The following is a 22,911-nucleotide window of genomic DNA, read 5'->3' on the forward strand; positions in this document are numbered from 1 at the left end:
AAGAACGACACTGGATAAACAACGCATGACAAACACAGCACCTAGTATCTATGTCCTAAATTTACATTTAATAAATAAGTAGATTGGTACGTGCAGTTTAAAAGAGGTTTCACCAGGCAGCACAGTTCCCCTGGCTGTAGGCGATAGACCACGCCTTCCTAATCAGCTGGCGCATTCCCTGACTTTTGCGGAAATAGCGGTCCAAAACCGCTTCTAGCATCAGCAAAAGCACGTGGTCTCTCCCTCCCCGCAACAACAAAAGAGAACAGTAACTCGGCGCAGGCACTTCCAGTAGAGGGCTTGTTTTTAAAATCCATCCGAAAGGGCCAATCAGAGGCGGTAGTCTGAGTGCGCAGGCGCCGATTGGTTCACAGCTACTTACAGTGACCAATAGGCTTGGAGGTAAGTTTGGTTGAGACCAGAAGCGGGCGAATCGGGAACCGGTGGCGGCTGCGGGCAGTTTGAATTAGGCTCTGGGCTCCAGCCTGCGGAAGCCGCACCAGGACTGGACTCTCCGAGAGGTTGTTTTCCCTTCCCGGATAGCAAGGTGAGCGTCCTGACTGGGTCCGGATCCTGGTCCGGGCGGCGGGCGGCGGGCGGCGGGCGGCGGGCGGCGGGCGGCGTGGGGGTGCCGGTGGCTTTTTGCTGGCGGATACTGGGCGGGGAGGCTTCTGGGATCACTTTCCCGGCCCTGTAGGTGCCGGGGACCGCCCCCTCCCACCCGACGGAACTGGAGAATCCGCCCCGGGATGTGGTTCGTAGGGGTGTCGGCGCCCCTCTGCTCGGGTTCAAGCTGGTCTCGGATTAGTGTCCCAGACCCTGCTCGGTCACGAACTCGCACTTTAGGGGATCATTTTCTTCCTCCGTAAAAAAATTGGAGATGACTAGGTATTTCCAAGCTGCCTTCCCAGTCCCGTAACCAACCTTATTGAAATTCGGGCCCCGGTCCTTTGTTTTATTGAGTAGATGATGTAAGCTTGGGTTTTGATCTGGGCGGCGACGTGGGGTGCCTATGGTTAGTTACGGTAGCATTACTCTTTCCCCTCTCGTCCTCCTCCCGTCCACATTTTTTTTTTTTTTTTAAATAGAGGTAGGTCTCCCTGTGTTGCCTAGGCTGGTCTGGAATCCCTGGGCTCAAGGGATCCTCCTGCCTCGGCCTCTCTAAGTTCCAGGATTACAAGCTTGTTAGCCACTACGCCCGGCCTTCCCGTTCACATTTAGTTGGACGCGCCTATGTGCCCGGCTCTGCCGTGTAGTGAGGACCCAGAAATAGAAGGCATGGGTCATGTCCTTGAGGAGCCTGTTCTAGAGGAGAAGGCAGGGTTATCATTCTCAGACCCAGTCTTGGTACACTGCACGCGGCCTCTGGCTTTTTGGAGGAGGTGGGGAATTCTGACGATGGGAAAGCTGTGGTGGAGGTGGGGCAGGAAGAGGTCACACAAGAGCTTCCTTGGGGACTTTAAGGGACTGTGTAGTTCGGGCATGAAGAGTGCCCTCCACGTATTTAAGGTACAAAGATACAGCATTTTCTGGAAAGGACAATAGCCCCGCAAATCATCCATGCAGGAACCTTCAACTAGGGCTTTTCTTCACTCCCCACCTCAATTCCCTGTTCCTCAAAAGTAAACTTGTGAGGTTTATTTTTTTGTTGTTCTTTTGCCCCAGTGGCCCAATACAGGTGGCTGATAGCTGATGCCTTAATGGGCCCAAATCTGCTCTAATAACAGTTAGCTTGGTCTACATCTATATTGCTCTATATCTTAGACTTTGGAATGGAAAAGCATTCAGCTTGCCAATCTTCTTTATGTTTATTCCCCTCACTTTCTAATCATCTTTCTAAATTGCTCCTTTTTATATTCTGTTGGCTATAGAATCTTGATGTAATGACTTCAGTCGCTGGCTGAATTGTTTAGGGCAATTACAGTTGTGTGTCTCTGGGGTGCAGTTCTCTGACTCCTGACAAACTAGATTGGAATGGAGGACGTTGAGACAGGGTCAGTTGTCCTTTGTTGGTTGAGAGGCATGTGACTCCTTTCAGTAGTTTTGGGATAAATGGGAGTGGAGTATAAGATGCTATGTTCCAAGAACTGAGAACTAGGAAAAAAAAAATAATTAAACTGGTAGCAAAACGCAGCCTTTCCAAGGCTTTGATATCCAACTTCTATGTTGTCCAAGACCTTTGCTTCTCCTTCTTAATTTTTTTTTTGATTTTTCTTAGTACTTTCATGAACTGCTTATTGTTTTGATAAAAAGTTTCATTGATAAAATCGATTGAAAAATCAAACCATGAAAATGGCTGTTAACTTTATTTAGTGAAAAAACAAATTCTCAAACTCTTGCCTAAGTAACTGGAAAATGAATGATTTTTCTTTTAGTTATGTTCTGAAGGCTAAAATAAAGGACAGTTGCCATACTTTTCTTCCAGCTGATTTCTATTTTCCTAAGATGTGGCTGAGAAGGAGGTAGGCCACTTCACCCTTTGTACCATAGGCTGAAATATACAAGTGAAAAAGTGTTTTTAAAAAGTATGTAATAGCTAACATATATGGAAAGCTTACCAGGTGATACTGTTTCTAAGGCCTTAGGAAGTCACCATCATTATTATCCTCGTTTTACAAACGAGGGAAACGACATAGAGCAGCTAAATAACTTGCCCAAGGTCATACATCTTGTAAGTGGCTGAGGTAGAATTGAATCCGCTTTGAATCGCTAACGTTGTACTGTATATGTCTTTCCTGGTCAGTGTCTGTCTGTAACATGACTTTACCACCTTTTGGAATGATTCTAGTACAATATGGCATTTGCTCTTCATTCATGTGTGCATTCATTATTAAAAAATGATAACTGCTTGGAAGGAGATGGGCTACCTGTGCTGTGAGTAACTATGATGGGAAACTATGGCTGGGTCAAGGATCTCAGAAAAGTTTCCCAGAGGAAGAGGGACAAAGTGTGAGTGGTAATTAACAATGTGAAGAGGGAAAGAGGAGCATTTGCAGAATACCTTGTCATGCATTTTCTTTGTTTATAGGACCTATTTCACCTGAAAACCTTATGGCAAAATATTATTTTTTTTTCTTAGCTTTTATTTTTGGTTCGGGGGTACCCACGCAGGTTTGTTATATAGGTAGACTCATGTCATGGGGGATTGTTGTACAGATTATTTTGTTGCCCAGGTACTAAGCCTAATACTCAATAGATATTTTTTCTGCTGCTCTTCCTCCTCCAACTCTCCACCCTCAAGGAGGCCTCAGTGTCTGTTGTTCCCTTCTTTGTATTCATTTGGTTTTCTGTTCTTGCATTAGTTTGCTAAGGATAATGGCCTCTAATTCCATCCATGTTCCTGCAAAAAACATGATCTCATTCTTTTTTATGGCTGCATAGTATTCCATGGTATATATGTACCACATTTAGTTTATCCAATCTGTCACTGATGGGCATTTAGGTTGATTCCATGTCTTTGCTATTGTGAACAGTGCTGCAATGAACATTTGTGTGTGCATGTGCCTTTTTTTTTTTAAGTAGATATGGGATTTCGCCATGTTGCCCAGGCTGTTCTCGAACTCCTGAGCTCAAGTTATCCGCCTGCCCAAACTGTTGGGATTACAGGCATGAGACACTGTGTGTCTTTACGGTTGAATGATTTACATTCCTCTGAGTATATACCCAGGAATGAGATCGCTGGGTTGAATGGTAGTTCTGTTTTTAGCTCTTTGAGGAATTGCCATACTGCTTTCCACAATGGTTGAACTAATTTACACTCCCACCGACAGTGTATAAGTGTTCCCTTCGCAACTTGGCCAGCATCTGTTATTTTTTAACTTTTTAATCATAGCCATTCTGACTGGTGTGAGATGGTATTTCATTGTGGTTTTGATTTGCATTTCTCTAATGATCAGTGATACTGAATTTTTTTTCATTTGCTTGTTAGCCACATGTATTTTCTTTTTTAGAAAAGTGTCTGTTCATGTCCTTTGCCCCCTTTTTAATGGGGTTGTTGTTTTTCTCTTGTAAATTTAAGTTCCTTATAGATTCTGGATATTAGACCTTTATCAGATGCATAGTTTGTAAATATTTTCTCCCATTCTGTAGGTTGTCTGTTCACTCTGTTGAGTTTCTTTTGCTGTGCAGAAGCTCTTCAGTTTAATTAGATCCCATTTGTCAGTTTTTGCATTTGTTGTGATTGCTCTTGGTGTCTTTGTCTTGAAATCTTTGCCCATTCCTGTGTCCAGGATGGTATTGCCTAGGTTGTCTTCTGTGGTTTTTATAGTTTGGAGTTTTGCATTTAAGTCTTTAATGTATCTTGAATTAATTTTTGTATATGGTGTAAGGAAGGGGTCCATTTTCATTCTTCTGCATATGGCTAGCCAGCTATCTCATTTATTGAATAGGGAATCCTTTCCCCATTGTTTGTTTTTGTCAGCTTTGTCAAAGATCAGATGGTTGTAGGTGTGTGGCTTATTTCTGGGCTCTTTATTGTGTTCCATTGTTCTATGTGTCTGTTTTTGTATTAGTACCATGCTGTTTTGGTTACTGTAGCCCTGTAGTATAGTTTGAAGTAGAGTAACATGAAGCTCTCAACTTTGTTCTTTTTGCCTAGACTTGCCTTGGCTATTTGGGCTTGTGTTTGGTTCCATATCAGTTTTAAAATAGTTTTTTCTAGTTCTGTGAACAATGTCTTTGGTAGTTTGATATGAATAGCACTGAATCTGTAAATTGCTTTGGGCAGTATGGCCATTTCAATGATATTGATTCTTCATACTCATGAGCATGGGATGTTTTTCCATTTTGTGTCATCTCTGATTTCTTCGAGCAGTGTTTTCTAATTCTTTTCTTTTTGAGATGGAGTTTAGTTCTTTGTTGCCCAGGCTGGAGTGCAGTGGTGCCATCTCAGCTTACTACAACCTCTGCCTCCCAAGTTCAAGCGATCCTCCTGTCTCAGCCTCCCGAGTAGCTGGGTTTACAGGCGCCCGCCACCACACTGGGCTAATTTTTCTATTTTTAGTAGAGATGAGGTTTCACCATGTTGGCCAGGCTGGTCTCTAACTCCTGACCTCAGGTGATCTGCCCACCTTGGCCTCCCAAAGTGCTGGGAGTACAGACGCGAGCCACCGTGTCTAGTCTTCTAATTCTTCTTTTACAGATCTTTCACCTCCCTGGTTAACTGTATTACTAGGTGATTTATTCATATTGTGGCAATTGTGAATGAGATTGCATTTTTGATTTGGATCTTGGCTTGGCTGTTGTTGGTGTATAGGAATGCTCGTGGTTTTTATATATTGATTTTTGTATCCTGAGAGTTGGCTGAAGTTGTTTATCAGCTGAAGGAGCTTTTGGGCCAAGACTATGGGGTTTTCTAGATGTAGGATCACATTGTCTGCAAACAGGGGTAGTTTGACTTCCTGTCTTCCTATTTGGATGCCTTTTATTTCTTCCTCTTGCCTGGTTGCTCTGGCCAGGACTTCCAATATTATATTGAATAGGAGTAGTGGAAGAGGGCATTCTTGCCTTGTGTGCCAGTTTTCAAGGGGAATGCTTTCAGCTTTTGCCGATTCAGTATAATGTTGGCTGTGGGTTTGTCATAGATGGCTTCTTATTATTTTGAGGTATGTTCCTTCAATACCTAATTTATTGAGAGTTTTTAATGTGAAGGGGTGTTGAATTTTTAATGAAAGCTTTTCTGCATGAGGTAATCATGTTATTTTTGTCTTTAGCTATGCTTATGTGATGAATCATATTTATTGATTTGCGTATGTTCAACCGACTGTGAATCCTGGCGAAGAAGCCTGCTTGATCATGGTGGATTAACTTTTTGATGTGTTGCTGGACTCGGTTTGCAAGTATATTGTTGAGGAATTTTGCATCGTTGTTGATCAAGGGTATTGGCTTGAAGTTTTCTTTTTTTGTTGTGTCTCTGCCAGGTTTTGGTATCAGGATGATGCTGGCCTCATAGAATGAGTTGGAGAGGAGTCTCTTCTCCTCAATTTTTTGGAAACCAGGGGTGCAGACAAAGCACCCCGTGTACCCAGCAGTAATCCCACAGGAGAAGGCAGAGGCCCCAGGCCATTTAATCAGCAGCAAGGTGATTATGTGATATGTCTTTTCACAGTTGAGTCACGTGGACTCCACCAGTTAGGATGGGAATCAATTTAAATATACTTTCTTGATCCTAGAAATTCAAATATGTGGACAGGATGTTACACATGGCAGGATGATTTGTTATAGCACAACTAACATATTTCAAATGGACAAAAAATTAGTGTAATTGACAGTATTGTAAGATAAATTTCCTTTGAATGGGAGCTTCCTTTCCAGTCCTTTGGGATCTACAAGACGTATCTAGAAAATTTACTACTGTGGAATATGAAGACTTTAAATTGAATGAGGGATGGGAAGGGGAAGGGCCTATGGTTTTTCTTTTTGATTAACTGCTGTAACCCTGTCCTTCAGGCAGCTGAAGAAGTTTCATATTTTCTTTAGACATCATTAGGCACCAAAGCTCTTGCAGGACAACTTCGATGCTACATGAATTCTGCCATTTTGCTAGCACTGATACAGCTCTTTGGTCCACCACTCCATTAGAACTATTAACCTCATTTATATTAATTTTTGTTACAAATCTTACAAAGGCAGGGTGCTTCTGGCATTTAGGCTACATTCAATTTTAAGGCTGTATATGTGATTTCCCTAAATCATTCTTGGAGGCCCAGTTATCATCCTTGTCCATCTTGTGCTAGATCTTCGTCATCTTTTAAACCCCAGCTAACTATGCCATCTCCTACTCCTTTCTGGCCTTCTTCGAGTTCTTCTAAAAGTTGGAAACTTTGAGAGACTTTTACTTCTGATACTGTGGTGACTGCCATCTTGCATTGCTGTTGCCCCATGTTTTGTATAATGAAAAAACTGAGCAGTAGAAAGCAGGTAGTGATATAAGAAGTCAACACCGAGAAATAAGAAAATCAGAAAGCAAAAGGAAAACAAGCAGGATACTATGTACTTAAGAATCAGTTACTGGTTGCCACCTTTCAGAGGATGGAGAAGATAGATTTTATACTTTGTTATCTTTTGTTATTTTATTTTATTTTTTTTTTTGAGACAGAGTCTGGCTCTGTCGCCCAGGCTGGAGTGCAGTGGCGCGATCTCGGCCCACTGCAAGCTCCGCCTCCCGAGTTCACGCTATTCTCCTGCCTCAGCCTCCTGAGTAGCTGGGACTATAGGCACCCGCGCCTAATTTTAGCGCGCGGCCAATTTTTTTTTTTGTATTTTTAGTAGATACGGGGTTTCACCGTGGTCTCGATCTCCTGACCTTGTGATCCGCCCGCCTCGGCCTCCCAAAGTGCTGGGATTACAGGCGTGAGCCACTGCGCCCACTTTGTTATCTTTTGAAATGTGGTCTTGAAACTTGATTTTTAGGGGTGGTTAGATAGATTAATTAATTTCTGAGTGTTTGTTTCCTTTTACTGTGATTAGACCAACAGTCTGGTTATTCTTTTCAGTTTATTTACGAATGTTGGAGTAATAAAGAAGGGAGAACAAAATGAGCTGGGCTTTGGAAGAATGGAAAGAAGGCCTGCCTACAAGAGCTCTTCAGAAAATTCAAGAGCTTGAAGGACAGCTTGATAAACTGAAGAAGGAAAAGCAGCAAAGGCAGTTTCAGCTTGACAGTCTGGAGGCTGCGCTGCAGAAGCAAAAACAGAAGGTACCCCTGAAGCTCTGGATTTGTAGCTGTTCACTCATTATTATCACAGAAGTGCTGGTATTTAAAACTGTTCACTCATTTTTGGATTAATTATTTCCTCTTCTTTACATTTAGAGAAAAATGATTTTGCTATCTTCAGGTGGTAATTTCACCCCCGCCCTCCCGACGCTGGCCCCAATCCCCTTCTTTTTTTTGAGTGATTTTAATTTTAATTGTTTTTAATTTTCTCTAATTCTGCCCTCATTTCTGCTTACCTGCTAATATTTAGCGCTACTGAATTCCATTTCACCTTCCGTGTGGGACCATGAATTGGGGATTGCTTTTGCACTGCATAGCGACAAGGCAAAAGGTCTCTGCTCCTAATCTGGAGACAGTGTTAGAGCATTTTGCAGTTAAATGGATGTGGCTTTCTTAGACTGGCCTTTTTACCTTGGTGTTCCTCAACCTTTTCAGGTCTAGTAAATGAAAACTAAACAGTACTTTTAAAAAATTACCTCCGTATTAGCCAACTAAATAGTGATACAGTCATTGCTTCTAAAAGGTTTTTGCTTGTGGGAGAATTTTCTGGTTTCTAACAATAATTGGTTTTAGCAGCCAAACTTGAAAATGAATTGTTAAGGGAGATTTATAGGATTTATTTCCTATTTTTTAATTTTTGAAAGGATAGTAAAGCCTCCCTTTCTAGGATGGGTGTGTCTGGCCAAAGAAGATTTAATACATGACTTCATAGAAGTTGCCTATCTATTGGCTTTAAAGTGTGATCGTCTAAAATTTCTGTGTTCATATGGCTTATTGCAGCTGTATCTCAGGATTTTAGTAGTCAATGTTAGACTGAGGTCTACCAATAATACTTGGTAAATTCACAAAATAGGGTAGTTATTGTCTTCTGAACAATTCTTATTAGGTTGAAAATGAAAAAACTGAGGGTACAAACCTGAAAAGGGAGAATCAAAGATTGATGGAAATATGTGAAAGTCTGGAGAAAACTAAGCAGAAGATTTCTCATGAACTTCAAGTCAAGGAGTCACAAGTGAATTTCCAGGAAGGACAACTGAATTCAGGCAAAAAACAAATAGAAAAACTGGAACAGGAACTTAAAAGGTAACATTTTGGGATGGTATTTATAGGGATGATGTTTGTATGTATTAATCAGATGCATTTGTCTTTTCCTTTAACAATATAATTATTATACTTTGCAATTTTTTTTCCCGATGGAAGAAGTAATGATTCGGTCTGTGCCGTAACTTGAATGAGTGGAAGATTAAAAACAACGAACGGTGATTTTGTTTTATCATTGCACAGCTCAGTACGATATAAATCTATCAAATGGTTGCTCCATTACTCATGTATTTATTCAGTATATGTTTATTGAGCTGTCTCATGATTCAGACACTGTTGGTCACTGGGTAATACAATAATAAATAGTACTATCATACTGTCATTCTTTGATGGTATGATAATACCAGTTACATTGCATTATTTAATAGTATGATAGTACTTGTTAAAATAAAACTTGACAATTGTTAGTGAAAAGATGAAAATTAGTTGAAGCTTACTGATGGCTCGTGTTTTCTCTAGGTGGAAAAGCTGTTGGAGAGAATGAGAGGGAGAACTAAGGAATTATAAAAGAATGGAATAGCATGGAGGGCCCAGTTGAGATTGGAGACAGAATATAAGCAGGCCCAATCTGCAGGGTTGCGTGATAATTTAAAAAATATTTCCTTTTGGCTGGGCGAGGTGACTCATGCCTGTAATCCCAGCACTTTAGGAGGCCGAGGCAAGTGGATTTCCTGAGGTCGGGAGTTTGAGACCAGCCTGGCCAACATGGTGAAACCTCCTCTCTACTAAAAATACAAAAATTAGCCAATTAGCCAGGTGTAGTGGCAGGCACCTCTAATCTCAGCTACTCAGGAGGCTGAGGCAGGAGAATCACTTGAACCTGGGAGGCAGAAGTTGCAGTGAGCCGAGTTCGTGCCATATCCTCGTAGCACATTTGGTTTTAAAATATTCTTATTATCTATAGACTACAAACACTCCTGAATATGGTTTTAAAATTTTCACTGCTAACCTTCAAATGCATTGCAGAAACTTATTTTTTCCATCAGTTGCCACTGATTAGGTTTCTGGAAAGTCTCCAAGAAGTGAGGTTGAACCATTTGGAATGTTTGTTAAAACTGTGGTTATTGGCAGTCTCATATAGTTCAACCTAGTAGAAAATGCTTTTAGCTTTGTGCTTTTTTGGTGGTGGTGTTTGTGTTTTTTTTCTTAGGGGGAAGGAGAAAAAAATGGTTTATGAAAATAATGGCAGGTTATACTTTTGTTTAAGTAATAAATAACTTTGTTTAAAATGAAAGGACAGGGAAAAGAGAATCAGATATGAATTTAAAGTGGAAAAGAAGCACTGGTTTTGCAAGGTTCCTCAAAATTCATCTCGAATCAGCAAATTTGTGACACCTTTGCTAATCTGTAGACCTGCAGAGTCCGATATGGTAGCCACTGGCTACATGTGGCAATTATGACGTACTTGAAATGTGGCTGGTGCAAATTAAGATGAGCTGTTAAGTATACAATGGATGCCAATTCTGAAAATTTAGTATGAAAAAATGTAAAATATTTTATTAGTAGCTTTCCTATTAATTACAAGTTGAAATGATAGTATCTTGAAAATAGCAAGTTAAATAAAATATTAATTTTACTTATTTCTTGTTGCTTTTTAAATACTAATGGAACATTTCCATTGGGCCTTGCTGTTTCCTACTGTAAGCTCAGTTGTGGTGGTTTGGTTTGCTGAGAAGTCATTTTTAGCTCATACATTGCCTCTTCTCAGATTGAATTTGGAGCTAGATGGAGCTAAGGGCACTCATTCCCTTCCCTTTCTTTTCTTTTCTTTTTTTTTCCTTTTCTTTCTCTCTCCCTTCCTTCCTTCCTTCCTTCCTTCCTTCCTTCCTTCCTTCCTTCCTTCCTTCCTTCCTTCCTTCCTTCCTTCCTTCCTTCCTCCTTTCTTGCCTGCCTTCCTTCCTTCCCTCCTTCCTTCCCTCCCTCCCTCCCTCCTTCCTTCCTTCTTTCCTTCCTTCTTTTTCTTTCTTTTCTTTCTTTTTGACAAAGTCTTGCTCTGTTGCTGGAGTGCAGTGCAGTGGCACAATTTCAGCTCACTGCAACCTTTGCCTCCTGGGTTCAAGCGATTCTCCCGCCTCAGCCTCCCAAGTAGCTGGGACTACAGGTGCATGCCACCATGCCTGGCTAATTTTTGTATTTTTAGTAGAGAGGGGTTTTCGCCGTGTTGGCCAGGCTGGTCTGAAACTGCTGACCTCAGGTTATCTGCCCGCCTTGGTTTCCCAAAGTGCTGGGATTACAGGCTTGAGCCACTGGGCTCGGCATTACTTTCTTTACTTCCTGTTTTAAGTAATATGCCATGGCAAAGAGACTGCTGCACACCGTTAGCCATTCTAAAAGAGTGTTCATTTTATTTTTTATGTTAAACTAAAGTCAGAGACATTAGAGAGTTGGAAGAATTGAGCCCTATTTTAATGTGGGTTTTTGGTTTTGAAAGGTGTTCAGAGCTTACTTGCATGATAGTTCTGAATACCTTTTTACAGGGTGTACATATATACAATGTGTAACTTATGTTTCCCATTTCTTGTAACTATTTCCAGCCATATCTTTTCTAGATGCATTATATTGATTTAATTTTTATATCTGTATTTTAAAAATGTCATATAATACATGATCTGTATATCAAGTCTATGTTTTTGAAATGATTGAATATCCTAAGTCATGTCATCTGTTCTCATGATTTGAGCCCATGCTCCAATGACACCACTTTCTTCCCGTGTTTCTGAAGTTCTGGGTTCTTTTATGTCCCTGTCTTTGGCTTAGTGTATGAAATTTGCTTGGAATATATTCCAATCCTTCAACTGTTCTTTGCTGTCTATATTAGTCTCTTCTCACACTGCTATAAAGAACTGCCTGAGCCTGGGTAAATTATAAAGGAAAGAGGTTTAATTGACTCACAGTTCCACAGGGCTTTTCTTTTCTGCTGGGAAACTTACAATCATAGCGGAAGGGGAAACAAACACACCCTTCTTCACATGGTGGCAGGAAGGAGAAGAATGAGAACCAAGCATAGGAGGAAGCCCCTTATAAAACCATCAGATCTTATGAGAACTCACTATTACGAGAATAGCATGGGAAAACTGCCCCCATGATTCAATCACCTCTCACTGGGTGCCCCCAACCACACATACGGATTATGAGAACTACAATTCAAGATGAGATTTGGGTGGGAACACAGCTAAACCATATCACTGTCATAGTGGTTATTATAGATCTTCCTTATAGCCTTTATAACGTTTCACTTACTGGTTTATATTTCTGTTTCTTTTTTTTTTTTTTTTTTTTTTTTTTTTTGAGACGGAGTCTCGCTCTGTCGCCCAGGCTGGAGTGCAGTGGCCGCATCTCAGCTCACTGCAAGCTCCGCCTCCCGGGTCTACGCCATTCTCCTGCCTCAGCCTCCCGAGTAGCTGGGACTACAGGCGCCCGCCACCTCACCCGGCTAGTTTTTTGTATTTTTTAGTAGAGACGGGGTTTCACCGTATTAGCCAGGCTGGTCTCGATCTCCTGACCTTGTGATCCGCCCGTCTCGGCCTCCCAAAGTGCTGGGATTACAGGCTTGAGCCACCGCGCCCGGCCGTATTTCTGTTTCTTTTACTAGACTGAGTTCCTTTGAAGACACAGGACTGTGTTTATGTCTGGCACATAAGTTAGACCTTATTAAATGCCTGAAATGAAATGGTTAAGAATTCTTAGTGGATGGGTTTCTTTGTAAGTTTATTACTCTCTGGGAATGTAAGGCATTGGTATTCTGTAGCCTTTGCTCTAACAGATTTGTCTGCCTCTTGGGTCCTTTTCTAACAGGTGTAAATCTGAGCTTGAAAGAAGCCAACAAGCTGCACAGTCTGCAGATGTCTCTCTGAATCCATGCAATACACCACAAAAAATTTTTACAACTCCACTGACACCAAGTCAATATTATAGTGGTAATGCATTTTTTTCTTTAGTATAGACAGCTTTTTGTTTAGCTGGAGATTTTAATTCTGCAAAATAAATGAATTAATTCAACTTTGAATTAAACTTTTAATTTATATGTTTAAAAACTGCAGCCACTTGTTACATACCCATTTGCATATCTGTTGAATTATGTTGAGCTACTGGATTGAGATTTTAAGCTTTGTACTTTATCCTTCTGTGGTATATTTCAATTTCAGAATATTTAAAACACTTATGTTTTTATGTATTTTGATATTTGGTAATTTGATCAATAGTTTCATCTATTTCCCTAACTAAAATGTTGTTTCTCCTTGGTATACTAAGATACTCATTTCTAGACTATCAAAATCATTGTTGATCTGTGAATTCCTTCGTGGAATCAATGATTGAAAGAAAATTGTATTTGATTGTCTGGTTTTAGGTTCCAAGTATGAAGATCTAAAAGAAAAATATAATAAAGAGGTTGAAGAACGAAAAAGATTAGAGGCAGAGGTTAAAGCCTTGCAGGCTAAAGTAAGTTAACTATGGGCCCTATAATAGAGTATGCAGTTATAGAATACTTTGATATAGAATAGAACAAGGTTAGAGAAAAATCTGTTTTACATAGAGCTGGTGTTTTTTCATACTGAGAAAAGGTTTTGGGCTTAGTGGAGGTGATTATTTTTTAGTTTTAAAAATAGGGTGGAGTGAGTGAAAGAGTGGGGAGGTTAGGTTATCCCTAAATATTAAATGTTCATGTAATGTCCACTAAATTATTTCCCTATTAAGACCTAGTGATCAGGGCTATTCTTGGAGACAGTGGGGCCAGAGAATTAGTCATGATGCTCCCTGCCTGGCTTTGTCACCTGGAGGCAATTGCTTCCTATACAGTCCTTTTGATCTATTGAATTTTACCTCTACCATTTTTGTTCACATGTTATTTGCTGGAAAAAATTTCCAGTTTGGCTCTTACGGGTGGCTTTCCACTAAACATAAGGACTTGATGAGATGGCACAATTCAGCAAACCGTTTAAGGCTGACTTCATAAGTAGGTACCGTAAATACTGAGAATGCAGAAGTACCTCTGGCTTAGAGCTTTAATGATTTTTATTCTTTTCATGACTTTAATGCTCATTTTGATGTCATTAGGATTCTGATATGTAGCAAAGGCATTGCTTATCAGACGAATAAAAATTAAGTACTCACTCTCTAGTTTGTCCTAGAAACATCATGTGCTTTGTCATCCAGTTCAGTCATTCGTAGCAATTCTTCCCTTGACATTGATTCCTAGAGATATTTTACGGAAAATTTGAGTATCTAGTAAACATTAACCCTCTTCCTATGGCAAAAAAAGTGCTTACTATAAAAATCTAATGCTGCATTTACCTCCATGTCTTGATATTTGTCAGAATGGAGGCAGAGAGAAGCATAGAAAGAACAATGCAAAGCAGTAGATCATCCACAAATGTATATTACATAATATTAAACACTCGTGATTTTTTTTGGGATAGTGATATGGTGGAATATGAGAGTTTTGAAAGAGTTTTTTAGTCTGTTGTTTAACTTTGATTCTTTTGGGCAAAGCTATAAGGGGAGGTAACCAAGGACAGGCAAAGAAAAGCCAGTTTTGGAATTCAGAATGAAAGTGAATACTCACATATGTTTAATGGATTCTAAGAAGGATGCAGAATAAATACCAAGACTTAGCCTGTTTTAAATAGGTTGGGCATGAGATGGTAGTAGCTTATTCCTTCAATGCTAAGAAGTCGAGCATTAGAACATTCCATCACTGGGTATTAGACTTATGGTTTACTTGACTTGATGAATGTTCTTTCTTGGTGTGCAGTGCAACTGTTAACTTCTTGGGATTATGGCTTTATATCCTATCTGAAAATAAATAGCCTTGAGTATATAAGATCTTTAAAGGGCTCTAAAGAGATTCTATTTCTACAGAAAGCAAGCCAGACTCTTCCACAAACCACCATGAATCACCGCGACATTGCCCGGCATCAGGCTTCATCATCTGTGTTCTCATGGCAGCAAGAGAAGACGCCAAGTCATCTTTCATCTAATTCTCAAAAAACTCCAATTAGGAGAGATTTCTGTGCATCTTACTTTTCTGGGGAACAAGAGGTGACTCCAAGTCGATCAACTTTGCAAATAGGGAAAAGAGATGCTAATAGCAGTTTCTTTGACAATTCTAGCAGTCCTCATCTTTTGGAGCAATTAAAAGTGCAGAATCAAGGTAACATTGAGCTAAGTTAAGTTTAAATTAACTTTGCTTGAGGCAGTTTCACAGGTGATTCCAGATATTTTTAATCCCGTAAAGTGCTTAGGTGTTTTGTTAGGCACGTCGGTGTTCAACATACTGTCTTTTCAATAATGATAAAAGGCATCATAGTGTTGGAATGTACTTTTATTTGTATCGAAAAGCTGGTGCCTGGAAGCCTCTAAAGTAGGTTGAGAGGCTTTGACTTTCCTTTCCAGAAGCAGGGCCAGTGGGTTGGTTACAGTTTACACTCCCCATGCTTCTCATCTGGCTCCTTTTGTGACCCACAGAACCAGCCTGTGATCTGACCAGCTTTGGCCAGAGGTTGTGTGTGTGTCTGCAGAACAGCTTTGCTGTGCTCTGCCAGGTTGTCCATATGGGAGCAAACCTGTAACCTTGGCTGCTGTGCCACGCTGCAGCTGACAGCCAAGGGTACCAGGTGGTGTTTTGGAATCTACTCTGTAGAAGATGATAATTTCCAGTGCTGTGATATATTGAAAATCACTGTCAGTGTTCACTGGTGAGAGCTGTCACATAGCCAATGCCTTTGGAACCAATGTTGTGTGTATGTGGGAAAAAAGTGGAAAAAAAATCATTGTTAATTTTGGCAGTATGGGAGGTTCACACTCTTGATGTTTAGTGGAGGTAAAACTACCAGAGAATATAGGAGGGTGAACTTTTCACTGCCTAGCACTGATTTGCATTGATATGGGCACCAGACAAATATAGTTTGCTGTTGTGTGGTAAAACCAAATGGTAATTTTAACAAAGGGTGTCATATGTGATGTACTTTTCACAGTCTCAATAACGAGATAGCATTCATGATTTTAGAAAAACATTTCCCCCACCAAGTTTCTTTGTTAAAATGTAAGAAAATGTGTTTCTCCTGCTTTCTATACAGTATTTGAATGCAAATGACAGTAGAAACTATTGAAATTAAATCCAATTAAAGTAGCTTCTATGTTTAGTGTAAATATTTGTTTCATCAAAGATTTCAGAGAAGAATAAAACAAATGATAAACTATGAACATTTTGGGCAAGATATATATAAATCAGAGTGTGATTTTTGTTTGTGGTTTAAGAGCTAAGAAGCAAGATTAATGAGTTGGAACTACGTCTGCAAGGACAAGAAAAAGAAATGAAAGGCCAAGTGAATAAGTTTCAAGAACTCCAACTCCAACTGGAGAAAGCGAAAGTGGAATTAATTGAAAAAGAGAAAGTTTTGAACAAATGTAGGGATGAACTAGTGAGAACAACAGCACAGTACGACCAGGCGTCAACCAAGGTACTTGACTTTTCGTGAATTACTGGAGAAATCTACATCTTTTCATACAATTGTTTGGAAAGAGTATTTTATACATAAGTTTGTGAAATAAATGTCAGTAGTGTTCTTTGTTAATATGTACTAGGCACTCTTGATGCAGTTGAACTAGAAAGCTGTTTTAGCGTTGGGTGGATCTGGGATCAAGCCTGGTGCCGCACTTTCCCAGCTGAGTGATGTTGGGCAAGTCACTGATCTCTTTTTATGTTGCAGGGAGTAATAGAGAATAAAGAAAATGTATATACAGCATCTTGTATGATGCGTGCCACATAGAATAAGCACTTAAATTAATGGCACTTTAAAGGAGTTTTAGGACATTTGATAGGATTTAATCTGCTCTTGGGATCTTACATGTATATATAGTTGGTCTATTGTATCCATGAGTTGTGCATTCATGGATTCAACCAACTTGGATCGTAAGTCTTTAGGGGAAAAAAAAAAAAGGCCAGGCACCGTGGTTCACACCCGAATCCCCACACTTTGGGAGGTTGAGGCATGCAGATCACTTGAGGCTAGGAATTCAAGACCAGCCTAGCCCACATGACAAAACCTTGTCTCTACTACAAATACAAACATTAGCCAGATGTGGTGGTGCACACCTGTAATCCCAGCTACTCGGGAGGCTTAGGCATAAGAATCGTGTTAATCTGGGAGGCAAAGGTTGCAGTGAGCAGAGATTGTGCCACTGCACTCCAGCCTGGGTGACAGGGTGAGATTCTTTCTCAAAGAATGGCTTTGTCCATACTGATCATGTACAGACTTTTTTTTTCTTGTCATTATTTCCTAAGCAAATACATTATCACAAATATTTACATAGCATTTACATAGTATTAGGTATTATAAGTAATTTAGAGATGATTTAAAGTATATGGGAAGATGTGCATAGGTTATATGCAAACACTATACCATTTTATATCAGGGACTTGAGCATCCTCAGATTTTGGTATCTGCAGGGAGTCCTAGAACGAGTCCTTCTTGGATACTGAGGGATGACTGTACACCCACCATTGAATCTTCTTAAGACTCCAATGGAGGCCAAGCTTCTTAGCCCGTTATTTTGCCCATTGTTTTGTTGTTGTTCTTGTTGTTGCATTGGTCCCAGCCTACCTCTTTAGCCAGTCTTTTCTTCTCTTTTTTTCTATTACTCATTCATTTCCTGACTCATTTCACAAACATGTATTGATATTGATGCCTGCTATATGTTAGGTACTGTTCCAGACCTGGGACTGGAACAGTGATAAATAGACAAAAATCTCCAGACCTGGGGCTGGAACAGTGATAAATAGACAAAAATCATTGCCTTGTGAAGCTTCATCTTCATAGAGGGAGGCAGAAAATAACAAAAATAAAATAACATAGAGAGTATGGTATGTGGTATTATAAGTATTGTAGAGAAAAATGAATTGTCTTCTAAGACCAACCATGAGGATTTGGTGTTTGCTGAACCTACCCTTTCTCTGGGCCCAATGTTTTCCTTTTATTTGCCTTTCTGCTTGAAATGTCCTTCTTTCCAGGTCTGGTTCTTTATAGCTTTCTCACTCTTGTGAGCTCCTTCCCTTGTCTCTTAATGCAGTAAGATATTTTCTCCTGGCATCCCTCTTATGACTCTTTTATTACTATTATCTGTGTTCTAGCCCTGTGGTTCCCACACTTGGCTAATTGCCAGAATCACAGAGAACCTTGAAAATTTAATTCTGTTAGATTAGATCTATGTTTGGGTGGGGCTAAGGAATTGACTTTTAATAAACTCTTTAGATATTTCTGAGGCTTTAGGTAAAAACCATTGTAGTAGACATATTTCTATTATTTGCTTTCTTGGGGCAGGTTCTTTCATTTGTTTACTTAAAATTTTTATTTTAAGATAATTGTAGATTCATATGCAGTTATACAAAATAATAACTTGTTAATGTGGTGGGTTACACTGATTGATTTTCACACATTTGAATGAACCTTGCATCTTTGGAATAAACCCTAATTTGTTATGGTATATAATTTTAAAAATATATTTCTGAATTTTTTTTGCTAATAACTTATTAAGGATGTTTTGTGTCTATATTCATAAAAGATATTGGTTGGCTTTCTTTTTTTTGCCTGCCATCTTTCTTTGATATTTGTATCAGGGTATCCTAGTTTTACAAATTAGAAAGTGTTCCTTCCTGTTCAGTTGTCTGAAAGAGATTGTGTAGAAAGTTTTTTTCTTTCTTTCTTTATATATTCAGTAGAATTCTCTAATGAAATTATTTGAATCTGGAGATTTCTTTTTTGGGAGTTTTAAAATTACAAATTCAAGTTTTAAAATAGTTATAGAACTATTAGAACTATTAAAATTATCCATTTCATATTGGGGGAATTAGAGTAGTTTGTATTTTCATCTAAGTTGTCAACTTTATATAGAGTTGTTCTCTGTATTATCTTATTCTTTTGATATTTGTAGTGATATTCCTTGTTCATTTCTGATGTTGGTAATTTGTGTCTTCTCTCCATCTTCTTTGTCAGTCTTGCTAGAGATTTGTCAGTTTTGTTGATCTTTATTGATCTTTCCAAAGAATCAGCCCATTGGTTCATTGATTTTTTTTTTCTCTTTTTTCAATTTCATTGATTACTGCTTGCTCTATGTTTATATTGCTCAGAAAAAATGTCATTAGAACTTGTTGGTTGATGCCGGGCGCGGTGGCTCAAGCCTGCAATCCCAGCACTTTGGAAGGCCGAGGCGGGTGGATCACGAGGTCAGGAGATCGAGACTATCCTGGCTAACATGGTGAAACCCCGTCTCTACTAAAAATACAAAAAACTAGCCGGGCGTGGTGGCGGGCGCCTGTAGTCTCAGCTACTTGGGAGGCTGAGGTGGGAGAATGGCGTGAACCCGGGAGGCGGAGCTTGCAGTGAGCCGAGATCACGCCACTGCACTTCAGCCTGGGAGACACAGCGAGACTCCGTCTCAAAAAAAAAAAAAAAAAAAAAAAGAACTTGTTGGTTGATGATGTTGTTGAGTTTGTTAATATACTTGCTGATTTTCTGTTTAGTTGTTCAGTTCATTGTTGAGAGAGGGATGTTCAAGTCTCCACCTATTACTGTGATTTGTCTACTTTTCCTTTGATTTCTTTCAGTTTTTGCTTCACATATTTTGCAGCTCTGTCGGTTGATGCATATACATTTGGGATTGCTATATCTTGGTGGATTGACCCTTTTATCACTATTTAGTGTTCATGGTAATTTTCTTCATTCTGAAGTCTACTTTGTCTGTTATTAATATAGCCACTCCAGCTTTCCTTTGATTGTTAGTATGATATATTTCTTCGTCTTTACTTCAACCTATTTTGTTATATTGAGGTGACTTTCATGTAGACAGCATATAATTGGGCCATGTTTTTAAATATACTCTTTCACTATCTGTCTTTTTTTTTGAGATGGGGTCTGGCTCTGTCACCTAGGCTGGAGTGCAGTGGTGTGATCTCAGCTCACTGCAATCTCTGCCTCCCGGGTTCAAGTTATTCTCCTGCCTCAGCCTCCTGAATAGGAGTAGCTGGGACTGCAGGTGTCTGCCACTACGCCTGGCTAATTTTTGTATTTTTAGTAGAGACAGGGTTTCACCATGTTGGCCAGGCTGGTTTTGAACTCCTGACCTCAGGTGATCCACCTGCCTCAGCTTCTCAAAGTGCTGGGATTACAGGTGTGAGCCACCACGTCCATCCTCCACTGTTTATCTTTAATGGGTATATTTAGACCAGTTACACTTAATGTAATTATTGATATATTATGACCTAAGTCTGCCATTTTATTTTTTGTTTTCCTTTTTTTTTCTGCTTTTTCATTTGTTTTCTGGTTTTTCCTGCCTTTGTGGGTTGCTTGAACATTTTTTAAAAATCCATTTTGATTTGTTTATATATCTTTCTAGAGCTTCTATAGTGATCGTTCTAGATACTACATTATTTATACACATTTTATCACAGTGTATTGGTGACTTCATTTCACTAGTTCTAGTGAATTTTACAGACTGTTTTCTCCCTTTTCATCCTTTTACCCTCCCTCATTTATAGTTTAATTGTTTTAGATGTTTTCTGTACATACATTTAGAACTACATTTTGCTTCAACTCTTAAACATATTTTAAAAAGCTGAGGAAGAGAAGGAAAGCTTATTATATTTGTGTGTGTGTATGTGTATATATGTGTGTGTGTGTGTATGTGTGTGTGTGTGTATGTATATATATAAAATCATTGCTCACCTTGTTCTTCCTTCCCTCCTAGATTTCCTTCCAGTTTCCTTTATTTCCTTTCTGTTTAGGGAACCTCCTTTAGCCATGCTTTTAGGGTAAGTCTGTTGGCCACAAATCCTTAGTTTTCCTTTTTTTGAGAATGTCTTCATTTTCTTTTCATTCCTGAAGGATATTCTGTTGGGTATAGGATTCTGTGTTGACAGTCCTTTTTTCCCAGTGCCATAGTGTTTTTCTTCAGGTCCTGAGCTCCTTAGTCAGTCTCCTTCTTCTCTCCACCTTTCAAACTTTTGTTTGTTTTACTATAATGCCCAGGGTTTTTATTTGTACTAGTTAGGAGGAATAGCGAAAAGTGTGATTATTCCATTTGTAAAAGTCAGGTTCATTTTTTTATATTCTCCTAGTGCAGTGCCTTATACAGAGAAATTCTGGAAAAATATTGATTAGATATATAAAGGAACAATGGCTCTTCAGTGGAACTATGACCTGCTTTGATCCATACATTTAATATCTTCATGCAGTCTCAGTATGTAATAATCATTTGGTCTTTCAAGTTACAAGGGCTTGGATTTGAACCTGGCTCTGCCCCATCTCAGTTTTACTGCTTTTTGAGTTATTTAATGAACTTCTGAGCCCCAGTTATCTAATCAATAAAATTATGTTAATAATGCCTGTGTCATAGGGTTGTTGTAAAGATTGAGATAATTTTTGTAAAGGCTTTAGCATAGTACCTGGCACATGGTGAACTTATAATAATATTAGCTGTTATTATCATGGCTTATTTTCAAGTTCCTAGTTAATTAAGCTAATTTTCAGTTGCGTTTCAGCCAAGCTAGGCCTTCCTGTGTGTAAGAATTACATTTCTCCTTTTACATTTTACTTTGGTTTTGGAGTGACAAGTTCACCAAATCCTTGTTCTGTGGGACACATATAATGAAGTTTCTTCTCATCAAATCATGAATTAATATTTTTGACTAGGATAGTGCTGAGAATACAGCTCTGGCTTTCTATTAGAGTCTTCCCTCCAGGTTCTTGTTTTTTTTTTTGAGACAGAGTCTCAGTCTGTCATCCAGGCTGGAGTCCAGTGGTGCGATCTTGGCTTACTGCAACCTCCGTTTCCTGGGCTCCTTCCACCTCAGCCTCCCTAGTAGCTGGGGCTATAGGTGCCTGCCACCACACCTGGCTAATTTTTGTATATTTAGTAGAGATAGGCTTCACCATGTGGCCCAAGTTGGTATTGAATTCCTGGGCTCGAGCAATTTGCCCACCTCAGCCTCCCAAAGTGCCGGGATTACAGGTGTGAGCCATTGCACCCAACCCCTCCACCTCCAAATTCTTTTTTTTTTTTTTTTGAGATGGAGTTTTGCTCTTGTTGCCCAGGTTGGAGTGCAATGGCACAATCTCGGCTCACTGCAACCTCGGCCTCCTGGGTTCAAGCGATTCTCTTGTCTCAGCCTCGTGGGTAGCTGGGATTACAGGTGCATGCCACCCGCCTGGCTAATTTTTTTGTATTTTTAGTGGAGATGGGGTTTCACCATGCTGGCCAGGCTGGTCTCGAACTCCTGACCTCAGGTGATCCGCCCGACTTGGCCTCCCAAAGTGCTGGGATAACAGGTGTGAGCCACTGCGTCCAGCCCCTCCAGGTTCTTAATACTTGTTTGTTCTGTGCTTTTTGGATTCCTTTTTTCCATTGAGGTAGAAATCCACTTAACTGAAAATGCAGTTTGCTCTTTTCTGTCTTGTCCCTGAGGATAATATGACCTTGTCATATGTGTAACTGAAATAAAATAAAATTATGCTATGTTTATGCTGTTTCCAGATCTAACATTAGACTTACCTATTAAATAAAATGGAATTGCTGTAACAAAAGTCAATATCGTGTTCTTAAGTGAACATATGCTGTTTGTAGTGTGCCTTTTCCAAGTATTTGCAAATTTTGAGATACAAGGCTTGAATGCATGGAGAAACAGAGTGTTGAGCTGGCAGCAGACCTGGAGTTCAGCACCCACAGTTTACAGATAAAAAGGTCCGGAGTAAGTGCCCAGGGCCATGTGCTACGTTGTTTCAAGGACTTGAGCTCTGGGCACTATTTTAGAGTATTATGGAGCATTCATGACACCTAGTGGTCAGATACTCTTATATGAATTAGGTATCATTGATAATAGAATGTTGTTTAAAAAATTTTAAATAAAATACAAGTACCTTCTAAAGACTCTTTTAACCTGCTATGTTTAGTAGAAAAGGATTCTTGATTCCAGGACCCTTTAGTGGAATGTATTGCAGTTTGAAGGAGTGCCAGTAGAGGGCGCCACGGGTTCATTCATGTTCTCTGTGGTGCAAAGGTGTTTTTCTTTTTTTTTTCCCCCTGAGATTTGTCAACCATCAAAA

The 22,911-nt window shown here is 39.6% G+C and overlaps 1 protein-coding gene and 1 pseudogene across 3 annotated transcripts in view; one reads left to right on the forward strand and one right to left on the reverse strand.

Moving 5' to 3' along the window:
* Nucleotides 1-419: 419 nt before the first annotated feature.
* LOC105493743 (centromere protein F) overlaps nucleotides 420-22,911 on the forward strand; it is a 75,642-nt gene continuing 53,150 nt past the window's right edge. For 2 of the 3 annotated variants that reach the window (XM_071080619.1, XM_071080611.1), the window contains exons 1-7: nucleotides 420-547; nucleotides 7,494-7,696; nucleotides 8,601-8,797; nucleotides 12,611-12,732; nucleotides 13,164-13,255; nucleotides 14,675-14,966; nucleotides 16,073-16,275. In XM_071080619.1, coding sequence (XP_070936720.1) covers nucleotides 7,535-7,696; nucleotides 8,601-8,797; nucleotides 12,611-12,732; nucleotides 13,164-13,255; nucleotides 14,675-14,966; nucleotides 16,073-16,275 — 1,068 coding nt within the window. In that variant the 5' untranslated portion in view covers nucleotides 420-547; nucleotides 7,494-7,534. Of the gene's footprint in view, nucleotides 548-5,918; nucleotides 6,080-7,493; nucleotides 7,697-8,600; nucleotides 8,798-12,610; nucleotides 12,733-13,163; nucleotides 13,256-14,674; nucleotides 14,967-16,072; nucleotides 16,276-22,911 lie in introns of all 3 variants that reach the window. The other variant, XM_071080614.1, reaches the window with a different exon arrangement.
* On the reverse strand, nucleotides 6,422-6,860 carry LOC139358735 (ubiquitin-conjugating enzyme E2 variant 1-like; annotated as a pseudogene).

This window comes from Macaca nemestrina, chromosome 1, assembly GCF_043159975.1.
Source record: "Macaca nemestrina isolate mMacNem1 chromosome 1, mMacNem.hap1, whole genome shotgun sequence".
NCBI classification, from domain to species: domain Eukaryota; kingdom Metazoa; phylum Chordata; class Mammalia; order Primates; family Cercopithecidae; genus Macaca; species Macaca nemestrina.